At 39.2% G+C, this 21,086-nt stretch overlaps 1 protein-coding gene across 6 annotated transcripts in view; it reads right to left on the bottom strand.

Annotated features, from left to right (window-relative positions):
- The window catches only part of CDH7 (cadherin 7), a 128,690-nt gene that overhangs the window by 16,890 nt on the left and 90,714 nt on the right, over positions 1 to 21,086 (bottom strand). For all 6 annotated transcript variants that reach the window (XM_086683185.1, XM_086683182.1, XM_086683187.1 and 3 more), the window contains 4 exons: positions 12,114 to 12,250; positions 11,183 to 11,304; positions 10,411 to 10,528; positions 7,083 to 7,334 (listed from right to left, as the gene is read on the bottom strand). In XM_086683185.1, the coding sequence (XP_086539311.1) occupies positions 7,083 to 7,334; positions 10,411 to 10,528; positions 11,183 to 11,304; positions 12,114 to 12,250 (629 nt within the window). The remainder of the gene's footprint in view (positions 1 to 7,082; positions 7,335 to 10,410; positions 10,529 to 11,182; positions 11,305 to 12,113; positions 12,251 to 21,086) is intronic.

Here is a 21,086-nt window from a genome sequence, read left to right as displayed (position 1 = left end):
GAGACACATGTTTTGAGGAACCTCCATATTGTAAGTGTTCTCTCGCACAGGAAAAAAAAAATACACACACACACACACACACAATGGAATGTTCAGCCATAAAAAGAATTACATCCTAAATGGAAACAGACTCGGTGGGAACAAAATGTTGGTTATGAGTGAGAAGTGACTGGGAGGTGGACAAAATAGGTGAATGAGACTAAGTGGTATAACCCTTCAGTTAGAAATTAAGGCATGGAAATGTACAGGGGATGCAGTCAATTTTGTAACAACTTTACGGTGATATACAGTAACTACATTTATCATGGGGTTCACTTCATAGAAACGTATCAAATCACTATAATGTACACTTTAATAGGCCACTGTAGGTCAAGTATACTTCAATTAAAAAAAAAAAAAAGAATCTGGTTGTGAATGGCTCTTAATTTAATCAGTAGGTGAGGACGGTCCCCCTGAGAAGGTAACACTGAGTCTGGACATAAAGGGGAGTGTGAGCCCAGCAGGTGAAGGGATTCAGGAAGAATTTCTCAGTAACAGGGTGCCATGTTTGAAATGGATGGAAAGGTAGCTGTGCATCTCTTCCTACAGGCTGAGTGAAGGCTTAGCCTGATAACTTCAAGAGGCAAGCAGGTGTCAGAACATGTCTTGCTTTGTGGGCCATGAGAACCATTTGGGTTTTATGTAGGTACATTTGATGCTTCTGAAATGTTTCAGGAAAAGAAATAATTTATGTTTAAAAAAGTGAAATGATAGGAAAAATACAGGGGTACTAGTGCAGTCTGGTGATCAAAGGCGGATGTCATTGCAAGTGACATCTAAGCTAAGATCTAAGGGATGAGAAAATTCAACTTGTCATTTTGTCTGGATCTATGTGCTGTAGAATAAGAGATATATGCAGATGCTCAGTAATAGGAGGCTAGAATTTGAACTTGTACTTATGAACCCACTCTATTATTTATAGTCATAAAGAATAAATGAAGATTTATATGTGATAAAATCCCAGCATGTGATTGAGGTAAATTAGCTATCAACTATAGCATTTTTAACTAAAATTTGAACTGAATTTTAACAACAAATGCAGTATCCTTGAAATGTCTGCTGCAATATTTTCTCTGTCTTTAGACAGATTTGGAAAATCATATATTCGGATTTATTTTTTCTTGAGCCCTTATAGATCTTGGGATTACTACACTGAAAATAGAATTTAAATATTTTAAATGTGTGCCATATCCACTTTATAGAAAAAAATAGGCTGGATTTGGGAAAAAAATGCCTTAAAATCATATCATCTAAGGAAATGGGAAAATCTGGGTCCAATGGAGATACTACTTACGGATAAAGACAAAACTAAATCAAACATTCTTTTCCACTAATGAGTACATTAAAATCTTCCATGGTCTAATTCAACAGGAGGGTATGGAACACCCTCTACATGTCATATCAGCATTTTATGAGATGCTACATATATAATGATCAAATAATGCTCAGCCCCTGCCTCTAAAAGCAGGAATCTACTCGAGGAGATAGACAAACTAATGAAACAGGTGAGTCAGCCTTGCAGGATGCTCTCGTATAAACAAGGTGCTATGGGGTATGCAGGAACAGTACCCAAAGTCGACTCCGATGCAAAAAAGGAGAATGGTGTTCCAGGCAGAAGGAGCAAGTCATTTAAGAGTAGGTTAAGGCAAATCACGAGGAGTCTAAGAGCAGCTCCGCCATTTGGCTGAAGGTTGAACTGGGAGGGAGCAGTAAGGTCACAGAGTCTGTGATTTTTGTCTGTAGACAATTGGGAGCCATGGAAATTTTATTTTATGCTGGGCTGTGTCACAGTCACATTTGCTTTGCAAAACATTACTCTGCCTGGGATGTTGACAGATTGGCATCTGGTAGAGACTGGAATGACTACCATAATCCAGAAGGGCGACGATGGGCCCTGGGCAAAATCATGTGCAACATCAAGGCAGAGAATAGCATAGATTCAAGGATCAATAAAGTAAAATTCATATTTGGGGATACTGATTGGCTGTGGGGCATGGAAAAGAAAGAAAAGTAAAGGATGACTGATTCCCCTCAAAAAAAAAAAAAAACCAACATGGAAGTAGGGACTAAATTGGGAGGAGAGGTAGGGATATAGGAAAACTGTTCAGGATTTAATAATTCTATTCGATTTCTAATGCCAGCAGTCCGTTAGAATAATGAATGTGCCCACCTAGAGTTCTGCAAATCACCTGCACCAAAGAGACATTGTTTTCCATGTCTCAAGAAAGGGAAAAATTTCATTATAACTCAAACCGAACTTCCCATTACTTCCCCAAAAGTATCACAGAGGCCTCTCCATTAAGTGTGCAAGTTGAGTCTCAAGATAGCGATAAAACTGACCTAAGTAAAGTGAATATTGTGTGTACAAAGACAACTGGTATACTATACATTTTGGCGATAATGCAGTATCATCTCAAATTTATCATACACAATTCTCGATGCGTTCTCTCAAGGTTGGAAGTAATTGGAAGATCCTGTAAATTAGACACTCAGAGGTAACCAAAGAAGCGATAAAGCTGCTGTGTAAAGCAGATCAAAGATTCTGCTCGCTCTAATTTGGCAGTACGTGGGCTGTGACACCCACAGATCTGTAGGCATTTCCCAGAGACACACAAGTCTTTCACACGGGAAAACACACAGGGAAACATACCTTATAAAGGACATTCAGAAGCCAGGCCCGCCTGTGTCTGAGTCCTGGCTCTGACACCTTATAACTTTGTGCATGTCTCCTCCAATTTACAGTTTTCTCATATAAAAAAGTGGGCATACGACTGCTTACTAACACCTGCCTAGGAAATGCGTGTTACGAGAATTAAATCGGACCATGTTTGTAAAGCACATAACTAACGGCTAGCTCTTAGTATGAGCTTATTAAATGCAATTCATTTTTTACTATGCTTGCGTTTGAGAGGGGAACGTGTGCCATCGTAAATTGGCTACTTCAGTCCTTTATTATCAATAGGACTGCTGTATCAAGTACTTTTGATCATTATAGATTATGATGGGGCTCAGTCTTTTACATAGTGCTATCATATTCTCCGCATTTTTTTTTTAGTTAGGTAATATTGTCACTTACAAAACTGGGAATATATTTTCCTGTTGAACAAAACCATGAGTGGCCAGAATCACAGGGGAGCAAGTACACTTCAACACTTCGTACGTCAGGAAGGAAAAGTGAAAAGATGCATGACAGCTGAATGTGAAGCTGGCCATCCTGGGCACACTGGAAGAACTTGAACTTGAATTCCATGTGGTAAGCAGTGTTTTCTACAAATGTCTTATTGCACTGAAGCTGGGCCAGTCTAACAAATCCCAATTGTGGCTGAAGAGCAAAGAGCCAGAGGGGGTGTTATAGGACTTCAATTACTTGGACCTAATGGTCCAAATAGGGAAAAACAAAACTGAATATAGTAAATTCAGTGACAGTTTCAACGTGCAGGAAAATGCACAAGCTAACAAAGTAACTGTGCAGACTAATGAAGAAACTGGCTATAACAGTCTTTGGATAGATGTGCAATAATACTGAAACCCTATTTTTTTTTTTTTTTTTTATTTTGGAAGAGTGAGCGAGCACACACGAGCAGGAAAGGAGCAGAGAAAGGGAGAGACAGAATTCTAAGCGGGCTCTGCTCTGTCAGCACAGAGCCTGACATGGGGCTCGGTCTCACGACCACCGTGAAGTCATGACCTGAGCTGAAATCAAGTTGGATGCTTAGCCGACTGAGCCACCCACGTGCCCCAAATCCATGTTTAAAGCAACTGAAATTCTGTCTGCTCACTTCTCAAAATCCACTGAAGTAGTAAGTTAGTGTCGTTCATAAAAACTTTTTTGAAGTGCTTTCAGCCTGGTTGAAAAATAAGCACACATGTCAACAATTATGAGTTTATGATCAAAATGTGTAACCAAATTTTGGGGCAAAATATTTAGTCAGACATTAGAATACTAAAGGATCTTGCCATATATTGATGAAATGTCTCTACTGGCAAAATAACTGCATCTCGTTGATAACTTTCTCATGAACCTTGACTACGACCATAATCTCTCTCACTCAAGTTGTATTCAGTGGAAGGAAAGGAAGCTTCAGGCTCTGTGGGATCATGTCTTTCATTCAGAGAATTCCCATGCAAATAAGTCAGAAAGGGTGAGAACAAAGTGGGGATGGGAGAAGAGTCGGGAAAGATTTCACCCATGAAATTAAAAGGACACAGAGGGGCGCCTGGGTGGCGCAGTCGGTGAAGAGTCCGACTTCAGCCAGGTCACGATCTTGTGGTCCGTGAGTTCGAGCCCCGCGTCGGGCTCTGGGCTGATGGCTCGGAGCCTGGAGCCTGTTTCCGATTCTGTGTCTCCCTCTCTCTCTGCCCCTCCCCCGTTCATGCTCTGTCTCTCTCTGTCCCAAAAATAAATAAACGTTGAAAAAAATAAAAGGACACAGAGGTGAAGTCAACACAACCAACTTCAGACAACATGACTTTCCAATTTTAAGAAAGGACTACATATGAACATTAAAAAAAATGTATATTCAAGGTGCGATTCCTTTGTAGATTAATCGAAAAATCAGTGGCTGAGAAATGCCATAATCGCCATTGTTATATGAACTCCTGAAATCCTTGAACTTCATTGTACCTCACTCTCCCCCTCTGCAAAATGCAGAGGTTTGGGTTGGAATGGATTTCTGTGATGCCTTCCTGTAGGAGCATTCTGGAACCTTCAGGGCATCTCTTTCTCTCATCTTATAAGTAGCTTTAATTTAAAACCTCACTGGACCACAACATCCCTAAACTGACCTAGATTCTCAAGGAGTTCTTCCCTATTTCCACCCTTTTACCTTTCTTTTTTTCTTGCAATATTTATTCAGAAGCCTAAAAAGGTTGAACTATAAATCCTGGTATCGAGTGTCTAGGAATATGACTCATCTTACTTCTTGAGGTGGAAAGAATGTGTTACTTGTGCACTAGAAGCCATGATCCGTGCGAGGCTGGCTGTCCCATCCACACCACCCTCACCCCAAATAGTCACATTGACTTCGGTACATACTGTGTGAAAACCTAGAGTCCACGACTGAGGTGACAGAACCGAAAGAACATGCAAAGTCCCGATTATCTGCTTCTAAAGACTCAGGAAATAAGGCACAAAGAGACTCAGTGCTGAACAGAAATACCAGTTTTTGGACATGCTGATTACTGGTCCCTACCAAGACAAGAAAGCCAATGGTTTCAAAATGAATTGCAGTACAATAGGCTCTGTTTTGACTTTTGTTTTTATAGACTTGGAGAAACTTTAGAAGAAAAAAACAGTAAAATATAAGACATAAACACCTTATCCTGAGAAGAGGTATTCCTAATCTGGTATCTATTAAAGGAAAATGTTTAAATTTAACAAAAAAGTTAACTAAATTTTGAAGAAATCAACAAAAACCTATAAACTTACCCTAAGATATATGTATACACATACAAATACTCATATATATTATATGCAAAAATGAAATCTAATAATACTCAATTTCACTTACCAGTGACAGCTAGGTAATGATTCTTAACTAATTAGAACCAAGCAACCTAAATTGCAAGGAATCCCTAAGTCCAAGGGAAAAGTATGTTCTAACAATGAAGCAGGCTTCATTAGACAGCCTTAAAAAAAGATAATTGACTGCTGGGTATGATTAAATTCTGGGAATTCCAATTTTACCTTATTCTTTTGAAGTCTGATGTAATCTAAATGGTGTGTGATAGACTAGCCAAGTTAAGTTCAAGAAGAGTCATCCACATACCATTTACCTTTGCAATGGTTCCATCTTTTTCAAAACTGAGGCTAGTCCTTTCAATTCTCATCAGGCTTTAACTGGGAATTGCCATGTCTAATGATTTTCTGAGACTTTCTGCCACCTGTGTGAAGTTATTTGGTTAGCTGAAGTTATCGAAAACGTAGTTTACATTTGTGTGAGATCATTGACAGTGTGTTAGTAACTAGGTCTTAGCTTGGCTCATGGGTTGGGAACTTGCTTCACCAATAACACTTAAAAGTGACTGAATGTCCACTATGTGGTAGGCACATGACTGTCTCGTTTAAGGTTGACAATAACCTTATGAGTCTAGTTCTACTATTTTCCCCTCATAGATTAAGAAGCCAGCTTTAGAAGAATTAATGTTCCTCTGGTGAAAAACCAGTGTATGTTGGGAGCAGTAATAAACACTAGGTTTACCTAACTCCATAAATCTTGTTTTTAAAGATTACACAATGACGACTCACATCGCCAAGTTCTGCTTTTATAAAAATATATTATAAATGGGTTCACAAATTATATCAGACCCATTTACCTTAGAAAACACACAGCACGGTCTCAAATGCAATCGTAAATGCTCATTGTCCTTGCTGTGGAAAGTTACACTGTGAAAGAGAGTGTAGCTAAGGAAAAAAACCATTACCCAATGCCCATGTTGGCTAGCTCCCAATTTTTAAAAGCGTACTGCATAATCTCTTACAAAACTGTAATTCTAATACAAGTTGTAAATCTTATTTAACCACGTAATGAAGTAATCCAGGAGAGTACAATTAAATATGTTAATTCTTGGGAAAACTGTAACTTTTGCACTGCTGGAATTACAATCTCTTTAACTTCGTGAATAATTATAAAATATTCCTTACATCTTTTCTGAAAAGAGGGGGCGTATAAAGCCATAATTTCTGAAGTAATCATCTTATCAAAACAACATAGAGAAGATTCTGGTCTAATAGACGACTCTGTAGGGTACTGTAAAACAACATGGTAAATTTGAAAAAAAAAATCAATTTTAAACAGTCCTGTATCTTCACTGCGATTTTAAAAAAGAGATTGGTATTTTTTTTTCTGAGCTGTGTTTTAAATATACCATTGGAAAGCGTGGCCAAAAGAACATGGGTTGCTCACTGAACAAAACACAATAGAGGGGAACATTTGTGTATGTTCTCAAAAAGGTACCCAAGGCCAAAGGAAAGAGAAGGGTCACGGTGCATGCAGGGTTGGTGTGACTGCTCTTGCAGAGAAAGCACTGGAAACTGTACCCACCCAGTAACGTCAAGACACAGGCGAGGATGGCAATCAGGGCTCCGGTGCTGAGGCCGGCAGGTAGGACGTAGGCCTCCGCGTTGCAGGTCTGGGCTACCCCGTCGGCATCACAGTCACAGACGCGGATGGTGAGGGTGTTCGTGCTGCTGAGGGAAGGCGAACCACTGTCCACGATGAAGATGGGCAGGTAGTACACAGACTGCTCCTGTCTCCGGAAGCCGTTTCTCCTGGTGAGAATGGAAGCCGTGTTGTCTAGGATAAAGAAAGCAAACGTGTAACCCCAGATTTCTGGCAGCCTCAGTCCTGCCAAACTGTATCCATTTAAGGGGGAGGGTGGGAGGAAGGGCGAAATAGGTGAGGGGGTTTAAGCGGTACAAACTTCTGGAAGAAACACACACACACACACACGATGTATGTGAGTTAAGTCCTGTTTGGTGTCTTTAGACTGAGCACTATATATTACCCAATACTGGTTCACTGCAGTACAGTTTAATACATTTACCTCATGCTATGGAGTTATGACCAAAGGAAACAGTGACAAAGTAAAACAGAATATGGAAATTTTTATTCATCACTTACTAACTGCAGCTTTGTGAAAATGTCATGTAGTCTACCCTCTTAACTTCTCTTATGTTTCGAACCACACACTTACAAAGAGGATGATGCAAATGAACAGGGTATCTTTGCAGAATCATGAGATGGCCCAAAAATCTCCACCTGTCTCAAACCCAATATAGAAACACTTAAAATAAGTCAATATAGCTATCAGAGAGAAATGACACTGTAGTTTTTAAAAATCCGTATTGGTATATATCGTGACCCAGGCCCCATGTGTATAAACATTGTGTCAGTGATAAAATGGGTCATTTGTGTTTAATTTATATTCAATATTCTATTTCATCTAAACGTTTAAAGTAATTATGAAACTTTTAACAGTGATCAGTAAGTCTGTATCACATAAATGTGATTTCTAGATCAGAAATATTTTTTCTTATCTGCTAGCGGTTTACCCAACTAACTTGTCTTCATTAACTAATTAGAGAATGTATGTGGTCCTTTATACTTACAGCAATTAACACATAAAGGAAAATAGGATGCTAGTTTCATCCAGTGTACTTTAATATTGTATCTCCTTTCCAAGCTATCAAAAAGACATGTATCTAATGTTACCATAAAAGAATTAACAATGTTCTAATGAAAGAGCAAGCTGAAATCTATTCTATCCAAATAGCACCAAACAGCAAGCTCACAGGAGACCAAAGACATCACATAACCTGCAGTTACAAATATGGCAAGAGCAACTGTTTGGTTTTTGGATTCCATCCGGTAAGTTTTTATGTAAACGAATCTTCTGTTTTAAAACGTGAATTTGAGGTGTTCATTAAAAATCCACACATGCGGCTGAAGGATATTGTTTTCAGTATGTTTCTCTATACACTTAATAGTAATGCAACGTCTATTTCTTGGCCTCTCAACCAATCAGATATATGTATTCATTATGTGATATACAAAGTTGTTTCAGAGTTGCTGAACGTTAATCTAACATGCCTGGCATCAGAGAGCACACTTGTGCACGCGCACACACACGACGAATCAAGGAACACGTGCAAAAATGCCCAATACATGAGAAGGGAGTCCTGTGCTCAGGAAAGATATCGTAAGAATGGTGATGTTCTCTATGCAGTTCCTATGATGGAAGCCAATATAAGAACTAATCTCCTAATTCTTAGAAGGTTCATACTGGACGCTCTGGACTTGACTTAGGGAAGTCTTTCAAGTGTGCGTTTACTGTCCAAAAATCATGGCACTGCATGATGATGACACATGGGGGAAATACTCTCTTCTTGGAAAGGTCATAAATTCCCCTCTCTGCATTTGTGCTGGGTGAATCCAAGTGCTGAGAACTGTCCCTTGCAAATATGATTAATTCAGAGAGTTTGGGATTACCCACATAGAGAATGTTCTTCCTTTTATGTTACAGAAGGGACAAGATAGTGTTCTCATTTAAGCAGAGGATGGAATCAGGAAAAATATTTTAAGATTGAAGTTTTGAGGTCAAACTTGGATTTTCTGTGCTAAACAGGATGGGGGCTTTAGGCAAAAGGCACTTATAATGCCCACCTTCTAAGTCATTTTAGATGAGCCACTGTTTGACTAGCAAATTGTTTCTACGTTTTGTTTTTTTGTTTTTTTGTTCCTGAAGCCTGATTCACATATTCAAGCTGAAAGAAACACATCTTCTGTATTGGCGGGGGGATACTCTTCTCGATATATCAGTTGCAAATACCCTTCTGTTAAAATAAATACCTTGAATGAAATCACCTGTGAATAAATTCAAAATCAGACAACAGAATGGTCTTCTGCTTCCCTTAAAAGTTCTTATAATTGTCTATATGTTGTGTATATGTCTATAATTTTATATATATATAATTGTCTATATAAGTTGTTTCTATATAATTATATATGCCTGTAAGTCTGTATATATTTATAAAATATAAATATTGTATATATATTTATTTATTTAAGCAAAATCAGAATATACTTACAGGCCTCTGTAAATATGTTTCTATAATGACACTTAGGGAACTGGTAAAAGTGTTCACCTCTGACGCAAAGAAATGAGATTGAGGATGACAGGAAATTCTTTTTTATATTTCCTTGCATGAGGAGTATATCTTTTAATTATCTGCATGGATTACTTTTATGTAAAAATAAAGGAATAACTGATGTTGCTATTGAAGGTATTAGGTCAAAATTGATTTATGTTGAAATCAGATTGGAAATACCAATTATTTTCCTAACGTCTCAGTTATGCCTATATAGGATAGCCTTATTGATACATTTAGCTGACCCCTCAAATGTCTAGGAGTAAAGAGAAAGGTGGACCTGCCTTTTCCCTTATTTGGATTTTGGCCTGAAGTGATTTAAGTAGCAGCTGCTTCTTAATGACAGCAAATCCACAGATAAAAATTACTTAAAAAAAAATTTAAGGGCAACGAGCCCCTTAAGAGTTTATTTGAGAGAGAGAGAGACACAGCACAAGCGGGGAAAGGGCAGAGAGAGAGAGAATCCCAAGCAGGCCCTGTGCTATTGGGGCTCAAACTCACAAGATTGTGAGATCGTGATCTGAGTCGAATTCAAGAGTTGGATGCTTAACTGGCTGAGCCACCCAGGCACTCCACTCACTGCCCTTTAATTAATGTCCTTGTATGTGTCGGTATATGTGTATGTATATGTATTCCACAATCAGGATTCCTGAGCAAGAAAAAGTAGTTGTTTAGAGAGTTTGTACCTGCTGCCTCCACTGGTGACCATAATAATCCCTTACCTTTGTTATCTTTCAATGAAAAGTTGTGGTTATTTGTTGCATCAGTCGTTAAGCTGAAATAAAACTGGTGTCCATTGGATGGCTCATCTTTATCAACGGCACTGATCTTCTGGATAACCTAGGGATGGAGAAGTAAAACATGAAAATATGTTGTTGTGCTCGGCTTTGTTTTCTGTGACAGAGAAGAGCAATTTTATACCTTATAATAAACACCATCCTTCTGGAAGGAAGGAGCAGATAAACTAATATGAACTCCATCTAAAAAGGGCTCTGAAAAACAAGCCGTGTCCTTTTCAAACGCTGTGTTTGAATTTACTTTTGTGAACCTGAGACATAAGCTGCACCAACTGATGACACCATCCCCGTAAACATTACAAAACACTGAACAAAATGGATGAGTAGAACAAACCAGACCGAGATTAAACTACACTTAATTCTTTGAAGTTCAAGGTACTTACGCCCTGCTGTGTAAAGTGGGGAATAGCTCAATCAAGCTTAATATGCTAGACTTCGTAAAGGAGTCAAAGCCCTCCACCATTTACCATGGCTTTTACAATGTTTATCTTTCTTCCTGAGAAATTTCATCATCCCAATTAAACCAGAATTTTAGAGTTCCTTCAATGTTAGTTTATGCTACACATCAAAGTGTTAGTTTTGCTGAGACATGCTGACCATATTTTATCTTAAAGCTGACAGAATTTCAAGGGCAACTGCTGCTGCATATTTTAAAAGAAATCACAAGCTAGGAGGCTGGTGTTCTGAAAGCTCTCACCTGCCCTGGCTGGGCATTTTCACACACGGTGGTTTCATAGTCCATAGCAAATTCAGGGGCATTGTCATTGATGTCGAGTATAGTAATGGCCACATAGCCTCTTCCAACTTGAGACGGATTCTCTAATAAAGAGGAAAATGTCTTATCATTTACTCAGAGTAAAGCTGTTATTCCATTGCCATTTAACTCAAGAAACTCCTATTAAAAATAATTAGAATCAATAAAAAGGGTTTGCCTCTCTAAAGCATGACCCTAGTAAGAAAATGACCAAACTTTGAAAGAAATCTAGAAACTTAACACTGTAGACTTCAAAGAGAGCAACAGGAAATTCGATCCAAACATCATATATACGTACAGTACATGCATTTTTTTTAGTCCTTGATAAGAAAATCATTGAAAGAATGAGCAATAAACCATGAACTTCAATGTTCTTTGAAGCTAGACCTCAGGTATGTAGGACTACATGCATATAATGTACACCTATGTATGTATATAATATGCATAACATAGAAGTGTGCATTATTATGTCGATGTCTTTCTTATCAGGGACTCAAATGAGTTCAACATCAATATGCAAATCTGAGTGTCTTGGCTAGAGATCAACCTACTACTTTCTGGAAGACACTGGCCCAACTCTGTATCAGCATAAATGTAGCTTATGAAATATGACTACAAAGCAACAAGAAATCCTCTGAAGGTAACTCAGGCCCATTATTTTATAGTCCTCTCTTTTCATTAACTTTCTGAGCATTAGAAAATAAAGTTAATGAATATAAATTTATTTCACAGCTGGAAATTAAGGATTTTCAAAGTTTTGCTTAACTTGAATAAGCACGTAATATGACTCAAGTAGAAATGATAACCCCATGACAACCCACTCTCCACTCTCAGTGTCCCCCATCCTAACTGTATACTAAACCTTGCAACTTACGGCTCTCCATTGCAAGAACTGTGATATTATGAACAGCATTTGTCTCTCGATCCAAAGATTTGGCGGTTGTAATAACTCCACTGTTGGCATCGATATTGAAATACCTCTCCAAGTCTGTGTTTCTGTCAATTGAATACCTAATGCAACATTAAAAAAGAAGAAAAACACTTCAATATTTGTGTTTGATTACAATTTGCTAAATTTATTTCATTAATTACATGGCCACTCATCAAATCCTGCTGACACCACAATCTGTCATATTAGTACAAATACATGCTTAGCTTAAAACTTCACCAAAGTTATACTTGGTTCATCAGTTCTTGTCAGTAATCTTTTTGATTTTCTGTCAGTAAAAAATAAACACCCTAGTGTAGTTCTCTTCACAGATTTGATATTATAAGCTTCAAATTTATTTTATTATTATGTTAGTTCCCCCAAATCACTTACAATAGACTTAGTAGCCCCTGCCATGGTTATAGGTCCCTCTAAAATGAAATATACACAGACATCCTGACCATTCACATACACCTTTTGTCTTGACAACTCCAGCCAGATCTCAACCCCCCAAACTTAAAAAAAATCCCTCAGGATCTTGACCAGGATTCCATAGAGAAGTTTCAAAGTAGAACCCCTAAAATTACATGAATATTTTGGTGTCTAGGAGCATTTTCTCAAAATATCTGCTATCCAAATATGAGTGAAAAATGTTCTACCTGCGTTCTTAATCCATTATGCTGTTATTTGTTCTGTATACAAAATTCACCCACCTCCCATTAATGACTGTCTTTAAATGCCACCCCCCAGTCGTTCTAGTTGAGTAAAGGGATCTCATTTAAAAACAGACAGACAAAACCAACAGATAAACGCATACCCAATTTAAGAAAGTATTCTATGTTTCCATAGTTCTCCAACACTATTATTAAACAGAATCATCTACTTCCAGTCTGATGTATCACAAAATGCTAGACACATAGCAAGGAAAGGGGAGGCATCAGAAAATATTCGAAAATTAACCGCAAACCAACAAATATTGTCTTTGTCCAGCAATAGTAGGTGTTTGGGTACTGAGAATGTTAGGAACTTATTTTCTGATGATTTCTATTTTCTTGATGGCATATGAAACAAGATTATCAGCTGAGAGAGCAAAGGGGTGAAGGTACTTTGAGAAGAGTGGTCATTTTTTTTTAGAAGAGACAGAAATATAAATAAATATAAATACACACACAGAGACCAGGGAATGTATAACAGAAGAGCTAAGCATTGTGGATTGATACTTTGAGACTTATGTTCATCAATTTAATATGAAACCAGTCATTCTATGTGTCTGTCTTGCTCTGTTGTCATAAAGGCACATAAAGAGCATAGGGTTATTTTAACTGGTCATGGACAATGGACGGGGTGGGGGGAGTATGGACAACAGGGGCATGTACATAAGAGTGATAATAAGGAAGTCCCATGATCTATACGTTGGTAAGGAAGAACTAAGGAAATAAGAGAAGACAGACTGATTTGACAAGATTCTGATTGCACCAATAGATTGTAAATCTCTTTCAGGATGTGGAATTTCTGAAGTGGAAAGCAGTGGACAAAGATTAAGATCCTTGAGGTAGATTTTCCACAGTAGCGTATATACGAGAGCTGACAAGTCACAAGTATGTTCGTGAGAATCTAGGACTAAATCAAGGCAGAAAAACAGATCACTGGAGGTAAGAAGACCAAGAAACTGAAATAGGCACAAGGCATGAGTAGGCATTTTTCCAAAGCAGATATCCAGATTGCTAACAGACCCGTGAAAAGATGCTCAACATCACTCGTCATCAGGGAAACACAAATCAAAACCACCATGAGATACCACCTCACACCTGTCAGAATAGCTAAAATTAACAGCTCAGGAAACAACAGGCAAGATGTGGAGAAAGGGGAACCCACTTACACTATTGACGGAAATGCAAACTGATGCAGCCACACTGGAAAACAGTAAGGAGGTTCCTCAAAAAGTTAAAAAGCACAACTACGCTACAGTCCAGCAATTGCACTACTAGGTATTTACCCAAGGGATACAAAATCACTGATTCAAAGGGGCACATGAACCCCGACGTTTCCAGCAACATTGTCAACAATAGCCAAATTATGGGAAGAGTCCAAAGATCCATTGATTGATGAATAGATAAAGAAGATATTGTGTGCCTGTGTGTGTTTGTGCTTCACCTTCCTCTTCATGACTGCCCTTTACTTAAAATCTGAAAACTCTCCTGCAGGTCCTCTTACGTTCTTTATATAAAACTCTTTTCCTTTGCAAATTTATACAGTCCCATGGCTTAAATAACTTGTGTATTTTTGATTACTCCAAAATTCACATAAAATCCTCTTGGCCCACTAGACTTATATATTGAATTGCCTGCTTAATGTCACCACATGGATAGACAACATGAACGGAGATGTAACATGTCCCAACTGATGTTGTAACTGCTACAGTCTCCCAAGCCCCTACTTCCCCTATTCTTTCTCCTCCGAGTAAATGACACCACCAGTCACTTGAATGTTCAATCAAAAAATCTAGAACTGGTCAGTGACTTGTTTTTCTCACTTACTCTTGCATCCAGTTTCTCAGCAACTTCCAAGTACAAGCAGTTCCAATGGCCATACACTGTAGCCTAGATTCTGCATTATTTTACTCTTTATCAACGTATTAGGAGAAAACTAACAAATTGCTCTCCGAGGCTAAGGCAGAGGGAGTCAGAGCAGATGTGGGGAAAGAATGAGCTGTTGGCTTGAGATTGAAGGTCTTGGCAAGGACACAGAGGACACGGGTTGTCCAGAACACTCCGGGTGGTGGTCATACTTCTTCATCACAAGGACTTGGGATCACTGAGGATTAAAGGGGTTCCTTATTTTCAGGGGCGCCTGGGTGGCTCAGTAGGTTAAGCATCCAACTTCGGCTCAGGTGATGATCTCACAGTTTGTGGGTTCGAGCCCCGCATCAGGCTCTGTGCTGACAGCGTGAAGCCTGGAGCTGCTTCGGATTCTGTGCCTCCTTCTCTCTCTGCCCCTCCCCTGCTCATGCTCTGTCTCTGTCTCTCAAAAATAAATAAATGTTAATTTTTTAAAGGGGTTCCTTATTTTCTTTTTTATTTTTTTTTTTTAAATTTTTTTTTTTTTTTAACTTTTATTTATTTTTGAGACAGAGAGAGACAGAGCATGAACGGGGGAGGGTCAGAGAGAGGGAGACACAGAATCCGAAACAGGCTCCGAGCTGTCAGCACAGAGCCCGACACGGGGCTTGAACTAACTGACCGTGAGATCATGACCTGAGCCGAAGTCGGCCGCTCAACCGACTGAGCCACCCAGGCGCCCCCAAAGGGGTTCCTTATTTTCAACCAGTCCTTCCTGGCATACAAAAAGCTAGATTTTCTATAGGAGACATTCACTGCGATATAAAGTTACCTAAGAAAAGCAGCCCCTCAATCAAGAGAAGTAACGATTACATGGGCATTTTTTAAGTGAGAGGTGCCAGATGTCTCTCGGGAGGACTGACTGAGCCAAAAGAAAAGGAAGAGCCTAAAGAAGTTCAGAGGAGCACCTTGTACAGGTCTGGACCCACGGGCCAAGGCCCTGAGATGTTCGATGGCCCGAGTCAATTAGAGGCTGAACAGAAAGGAAGGGGATAGGTTGTTTCTCTAATCACAAACTGAAGTGAATGTCAGTGCATCTCCTCATGCTGTTAGTGGTGTTTGGACTCACGATGATCCCTCTACTCTGTGCAAGTGACAGCCTAAGAAAACTTGGCCTCTTTCAATGCGTGTTGGAGGAACCAATGAAAGAGATCACTTCTATGATTTGCCGCAGTTAAAGCTTGTGCTCTATCCATTTATTAGGCAGGCAGCTTGAAATCTCAATGTCCAGCCTCAGTCCTTTTCTTGAGAGCTGTGAACTGCTCCAGACACCTGCAATGTCTTGAACTCAAATTCAGTAGATTTAAAGCAGATCCAGCGGCCTTTCCCCAAAACTATCAGTTCTTCGTAACTTTCCCGTTTTCGGAACGAGCGGAGTATTTAAAGCAGAGTTGACGTTTTTCTCTGAATCCTCAACTGTGAAGGGTCATGTGTAACAAAGACTTCTACTTACATGTCTAATATTCATTTACCCTTCATTCTTATTAATAGAACCTTGCTTTTGTTAGAGGCAGCCATGTGTTCAGCTGAACAACTGGGATTACTAGTCTTCCATGCTGATGCGGTGTCAATCTCCTTATATTAACATTTTAGCAAATGAGATGAAGAAAGTTGAGTCGAGCATGACTGAAAAACCCCTATAGACGATAGGAAAGAGCTGATAATTCAGCTTGCATTTGATGTCCGCCCCTTCCCCTCCATCTCACCTGGGACACGCACACAATGGAAGAGGTCCAAAAACCATCTTGTAAATAGGAGGTGATGAGTGCTTGGCATGAGAAGCCAAGGCCCTTGATGACATTATACTGCCAAATTGTCAGTCCTTGGGTGCATAGCTCCAGACTTCTCATTAGTAAGTCATTAGTGTTAAGCTTTGTTGCGACTAGCCAAGCACAATTTCGAACAAGGGCAAGCAGGTACTATTATGGTGGTATTTCAGAATTAGATACTAACATCTCACAGTTGGTTGTTGATGGAGACAAGATTCAGAACCGTGTCATCTGAGCCACCTGTCCATTACGTACCACATTACCCATAAACGAGCTTTTAGTCCCTGTCACTTACAACTCTACAATTCAGCTTCTTTTCGCTTTTCCCCAATGCTCTCTTATCTAAAACCCTAAGCCAGTCAAACTGATGTTAACGAATTAAAAGGCCATGTGTCTCCCCATTTCTGATGTCTTTCCTCATGTTGGTCCTCCTGTACTCTGTGTTTCCGCCTTTCCAATTATTTTAGTCCTATGATTCCTTGAAGACAGTCCTCTGGCATTAAAGCAGCAAGCCTTTCCAATTACATAAAAGAGAAAGAATTCCCCCCCCCCAGTCAGGGCCTCTCTAAGGCGCCAGATGTGGAGCAAGCACAGAGGAGCTGTCTTGACTTCTGCTCTAACTCATCTCCATTTTCCTGGCTTTGGACGCATGGGACTTAATTGCCATCCTGGAGAATTGCATTCCTGCCTCAAATCAGAGACCCCCAGGCCTCAGAGGTTTGGGGCTTTGCTTGTGGAGAAGAGCAACTCAGAAAATGTGGTTGATTTATTTGGGAGGAAAAGGAAGGCTCATGGGACCCTCCATACATCATTTTGAAGAAAATGGTTTCAGAAAGAAAGCCCAAGAACAACATCAGAAAGCAGCAAGATTTAAACCTAAAAGCTAACGTGTTATGAATTTTTGCCAACCCAAGAGTGTTCTTCATTTCGACCCATGCCCCGCCCCCAGCATCAGGTTTCTGTTAAATCATGCCAGTAATGATTTTGGAAAAGTCTTTAAAAAAATAATGTAGGGGCGCCTGGGTGGCTCGGTCGGTTGAGCGTCCGACTTTGGCTCAGGTCATGATCTCACGGTCTGTGAGTTCGAGCCCCGCGTCAGGCTCTGTGCTGACAGCTCAGAGCCTGGAGCCTGTTTCGGATTCTGTGTCTCCCTCTCTCTCTGCCCCTCCCCTGCTCATGCTGTGTCTCTCTCTGTCTCAAAAATAAATAAACGTTAAAAAAAATACCTTAAAAAAATAATGTAGTATGATGTGATGTGACTGTGGGACCCCAGGATTCGAAGTTAGGACACCCTGGGATATTAGTGCCAAGCTTGATCTGACTGCCTGGAGGGACTACCAGTAATTTAATCCCTCAGCCCAAATTTATTAATAAGTGAGTTGAAATAGAGATCTCCAAAATTTTGTAAGTGTCTGATCTGATCTTAGCAATTATCCTACATTTATCACAGAGAGTCACTGCATATTTTTGTAACTCTAATTTCCCTAGGATCAAACAAAAAATTAGGGCACTCGGTACTGGGAAACCAAGGCTGTTCCTATAGTATATTGCCAGGAAAAAAAAAAAAAAAAAAAGAACAATTCATAGTCAAAGCGACATCTCTGAAGTTTAGTTCATTAAAGCCATTCTGTTTTAAAAATATAACACACGCATATAATCCATAATGGGCCTTTCTTGGTTTGTATAAAAAATACAGGCTGTCACTAAAATCCCTTAATGTTTAATGTAGGGAACAGTTGGAGGACACATATTTGGATCTCTCTGTTCTCTAGATCTCACAACTTTTTTCAAAACAAATATTTTAAACTAAAAGCAAGAACCAAAGCAAAAACAATTTACAAGTTATGCTTTTTTAAGAAACCCTGCAGTAGTTAGGATCTGTGAACTTGGTGCTCCCCTCCACAAATCACACACAAGGAAATAAACGACACAATTTATGGCCCCGACCCTGCCACTGTCCTCCTGTACTCATTTGGGCTCTCGAATCACTATTTATACTGTTCTCTTTCTTTTGCTGCAAAATGAGACAGTTTTACAAGATGGTTTATCATCTCCAGATTTAACATTTGCTTTTTTAAGTAAGATTTTGTGTACCACCTCTTTCCAGCTAGATAACAAGAGGATTGGGAACTCATCTCATCATCTGTATACGCTCGGCGCTCTGTACATCTGCAATGAAAAGAATTCCTTAATAAACGCCTGTTTATTTGAGAAGCTATGGAGATCAATCGAAATGTTCTTCTCCAGTAGCATTCTTATCGCCCAGCTACTGAGATGCATGTGAACACTCACAAAAAGGACGTGTGAGTGAGTGAGCTAGATTAACACAAATGTATCACCGCTACTCCCCAAATGGCAAAAGATAATGTGATAAATATACACGAACAATTCTGAACACAGAAACAGCTGAGTCATTCGAGTTGCGATCTTAAGAAATGCATGTGTGGGTGGGTGCCTATGCGTGCCTGTGTGTGTGTGTGTGCGTGTACGTGTGTGTACTGCTGTAAGGAGTGGGCAGCTTCTGATACAGACCTTGCTAAAATCCTGGAACCACATTTTCTAACTGTGTGACCGGGAGGCAGATGTATTATAACACAGGAATGATAACGCTTGCCTTACAGGACTTCAACGAGAACTTTCTTCAAAATAAACTACTGAGTTCAGCACTTAGAGATGCTACTCTTTGTACGCTCACCCCCTGCTGATAACGGCAACTTGATTCTCCTTAGGAGATTTAAACCTTCCCAATCTCATGCAATCTTGATGGTACTCACAATCAAGATGCCCAGAACTTCCTGGGTAAGAGACGGGACACACGTCCTAAGACAGGCCAAAAAACTTTCCAAGAAACGTGAACCTTAAACAGAGGGCCACGAGAAAAGAACAGGGTTGGCACGGGTTCACCCCACTGCCCCATCCTCAAAAGACTATCTGCTCATTCTTGCTGGTCATATTTCTAGAAAAACCTTAGTCTTCTGTTTTCAGAGTACTGGCTATTCAATGTTTTCTTTAATTCTGTGAGCTATCCCCAATTATTTCAATAAATCCCCCCTTTTTTTTTTCAGTTATCTATGGCCAATTTCTATTATTGCAACTAAACAATGCTAAGAGTACAGTTCAATGTAAGTATAGCTCCTTAATCTTTCTTCCTCATGGATAGTTCCCTAAGACTCCCACTGAAACACATTATGGATTTAGTATTCTATTCATCACACTTTTCAATAAGCATTTTAAATGTGGAAAATAATATAAGGGACAAATCAAGAGAAATGTAATCTTCAATAAATTCATTATCTGCAGTCTTCAAAAGCTAACTCAGAACTCCAAGCAGAGTTCTAATTCTAGGGCAATATGATAAAAGATGGAAAAATTGATCACATATAGTAGGAATTTCTACTTACATTTTGAAAATTATCTGTGGATATTAAATACACTAGTATAATAACGCTTTTTTTTATCTTCACCATATGTTAACTGTTTTTTTCATTTTTAGTGATCGTTATATTCAATTGGGCAGCATTTTGAAATTGATTAAAGCTCATATTTTCCCGATGGAATAGATTTCTGCTACTTTGCACATGAACCACTATTTTTCCTCTATGTTACTGGCTAAGTTTCTTACAAAATAAGATACTACCAAATAATTTAGATTAAAATAATATGTACAAATATATGCATGTATACAGGCTACTTAAAAAAAAACCTTCACACTGAATTATTCAAACATCCCAAATGTGTTCATACTAGTCACACTACATAATGTAATATCTGATACTATTTTATCACCTTTTATCTGAGAACATAAAATATCAGGAATGCCAAAAGTGCCTGCAGGTAAGTAATATTACCTTAGAATCCTTGAACACAAGTCCAAATGTAGTTCTGTATTTAACTTGTTAGAAATGCTGAAAACAATCCCCATTAATTTTTATGACCCCCCCCCCCCCTTCACATCTAATCTTATTTGTGATGATATCATGTTTCAATCCATTGGCTATTTTTAGCATAGGGACTTCGGGCTGTTTGTGCTGCCTAGAGAAGTATTTCTGCTGATTTCCTAAAACAGCACTCGACTCTTAAGATGTAACTAAATAAAACATAAACAGACTTTGCATAACGTTTTCGTGGTCTGTCCAAATTCTGCCCTCCCTCAAGGCCTTGCTTACACGATCACTCCTTCAAATGAAGTCTCCTGTCCAGTGAGCTCGGAGTGACTACAATTTATCTCATGATTTGCTCTGACACTTTCCCCCCTCATTTTGTTTAACGTTTATGGGATCTTATTTCTTCAACCAGATTGGACGTTCCTGGAGGTCAGAGGAAATGTTTTATTCATCTTTGTTTTTCCTGTCAGTATTCTCCCCCGCACTGTGCACAAAGCAGGTTCTCAATAAATGTATGCTGATGCAGTGCTTTGGTCTCCAAGTGCCGACATGAAGGGTGAAGAGTGTTCTAGGCTCTAGGCTGCTTTCATAGTGTCTCCCGTCTCGTTGAGAGACACACAGAAGCGAAGTTTCTAACATTGAGAAAGA

Source organism: Puma concolor, chromosome D3 (genome assembly GCF_028749965.1).
Source record: "Puma concolor isolate L17-30 chromosome D3, mPumCon1.1.hap2, whole genome shotgun sequence".
Taxonomy (NCBI): Eukaryota; Metazoa; Chordata; class Mammalia; order Carnivora; family Felidae; genus Puma; species Puma concolor.
The sequence above is the reverse complement of the archived record's forward strand: the minus strand, read 5'-3'. Positions and strand labels throughout refer to the sequence as shown.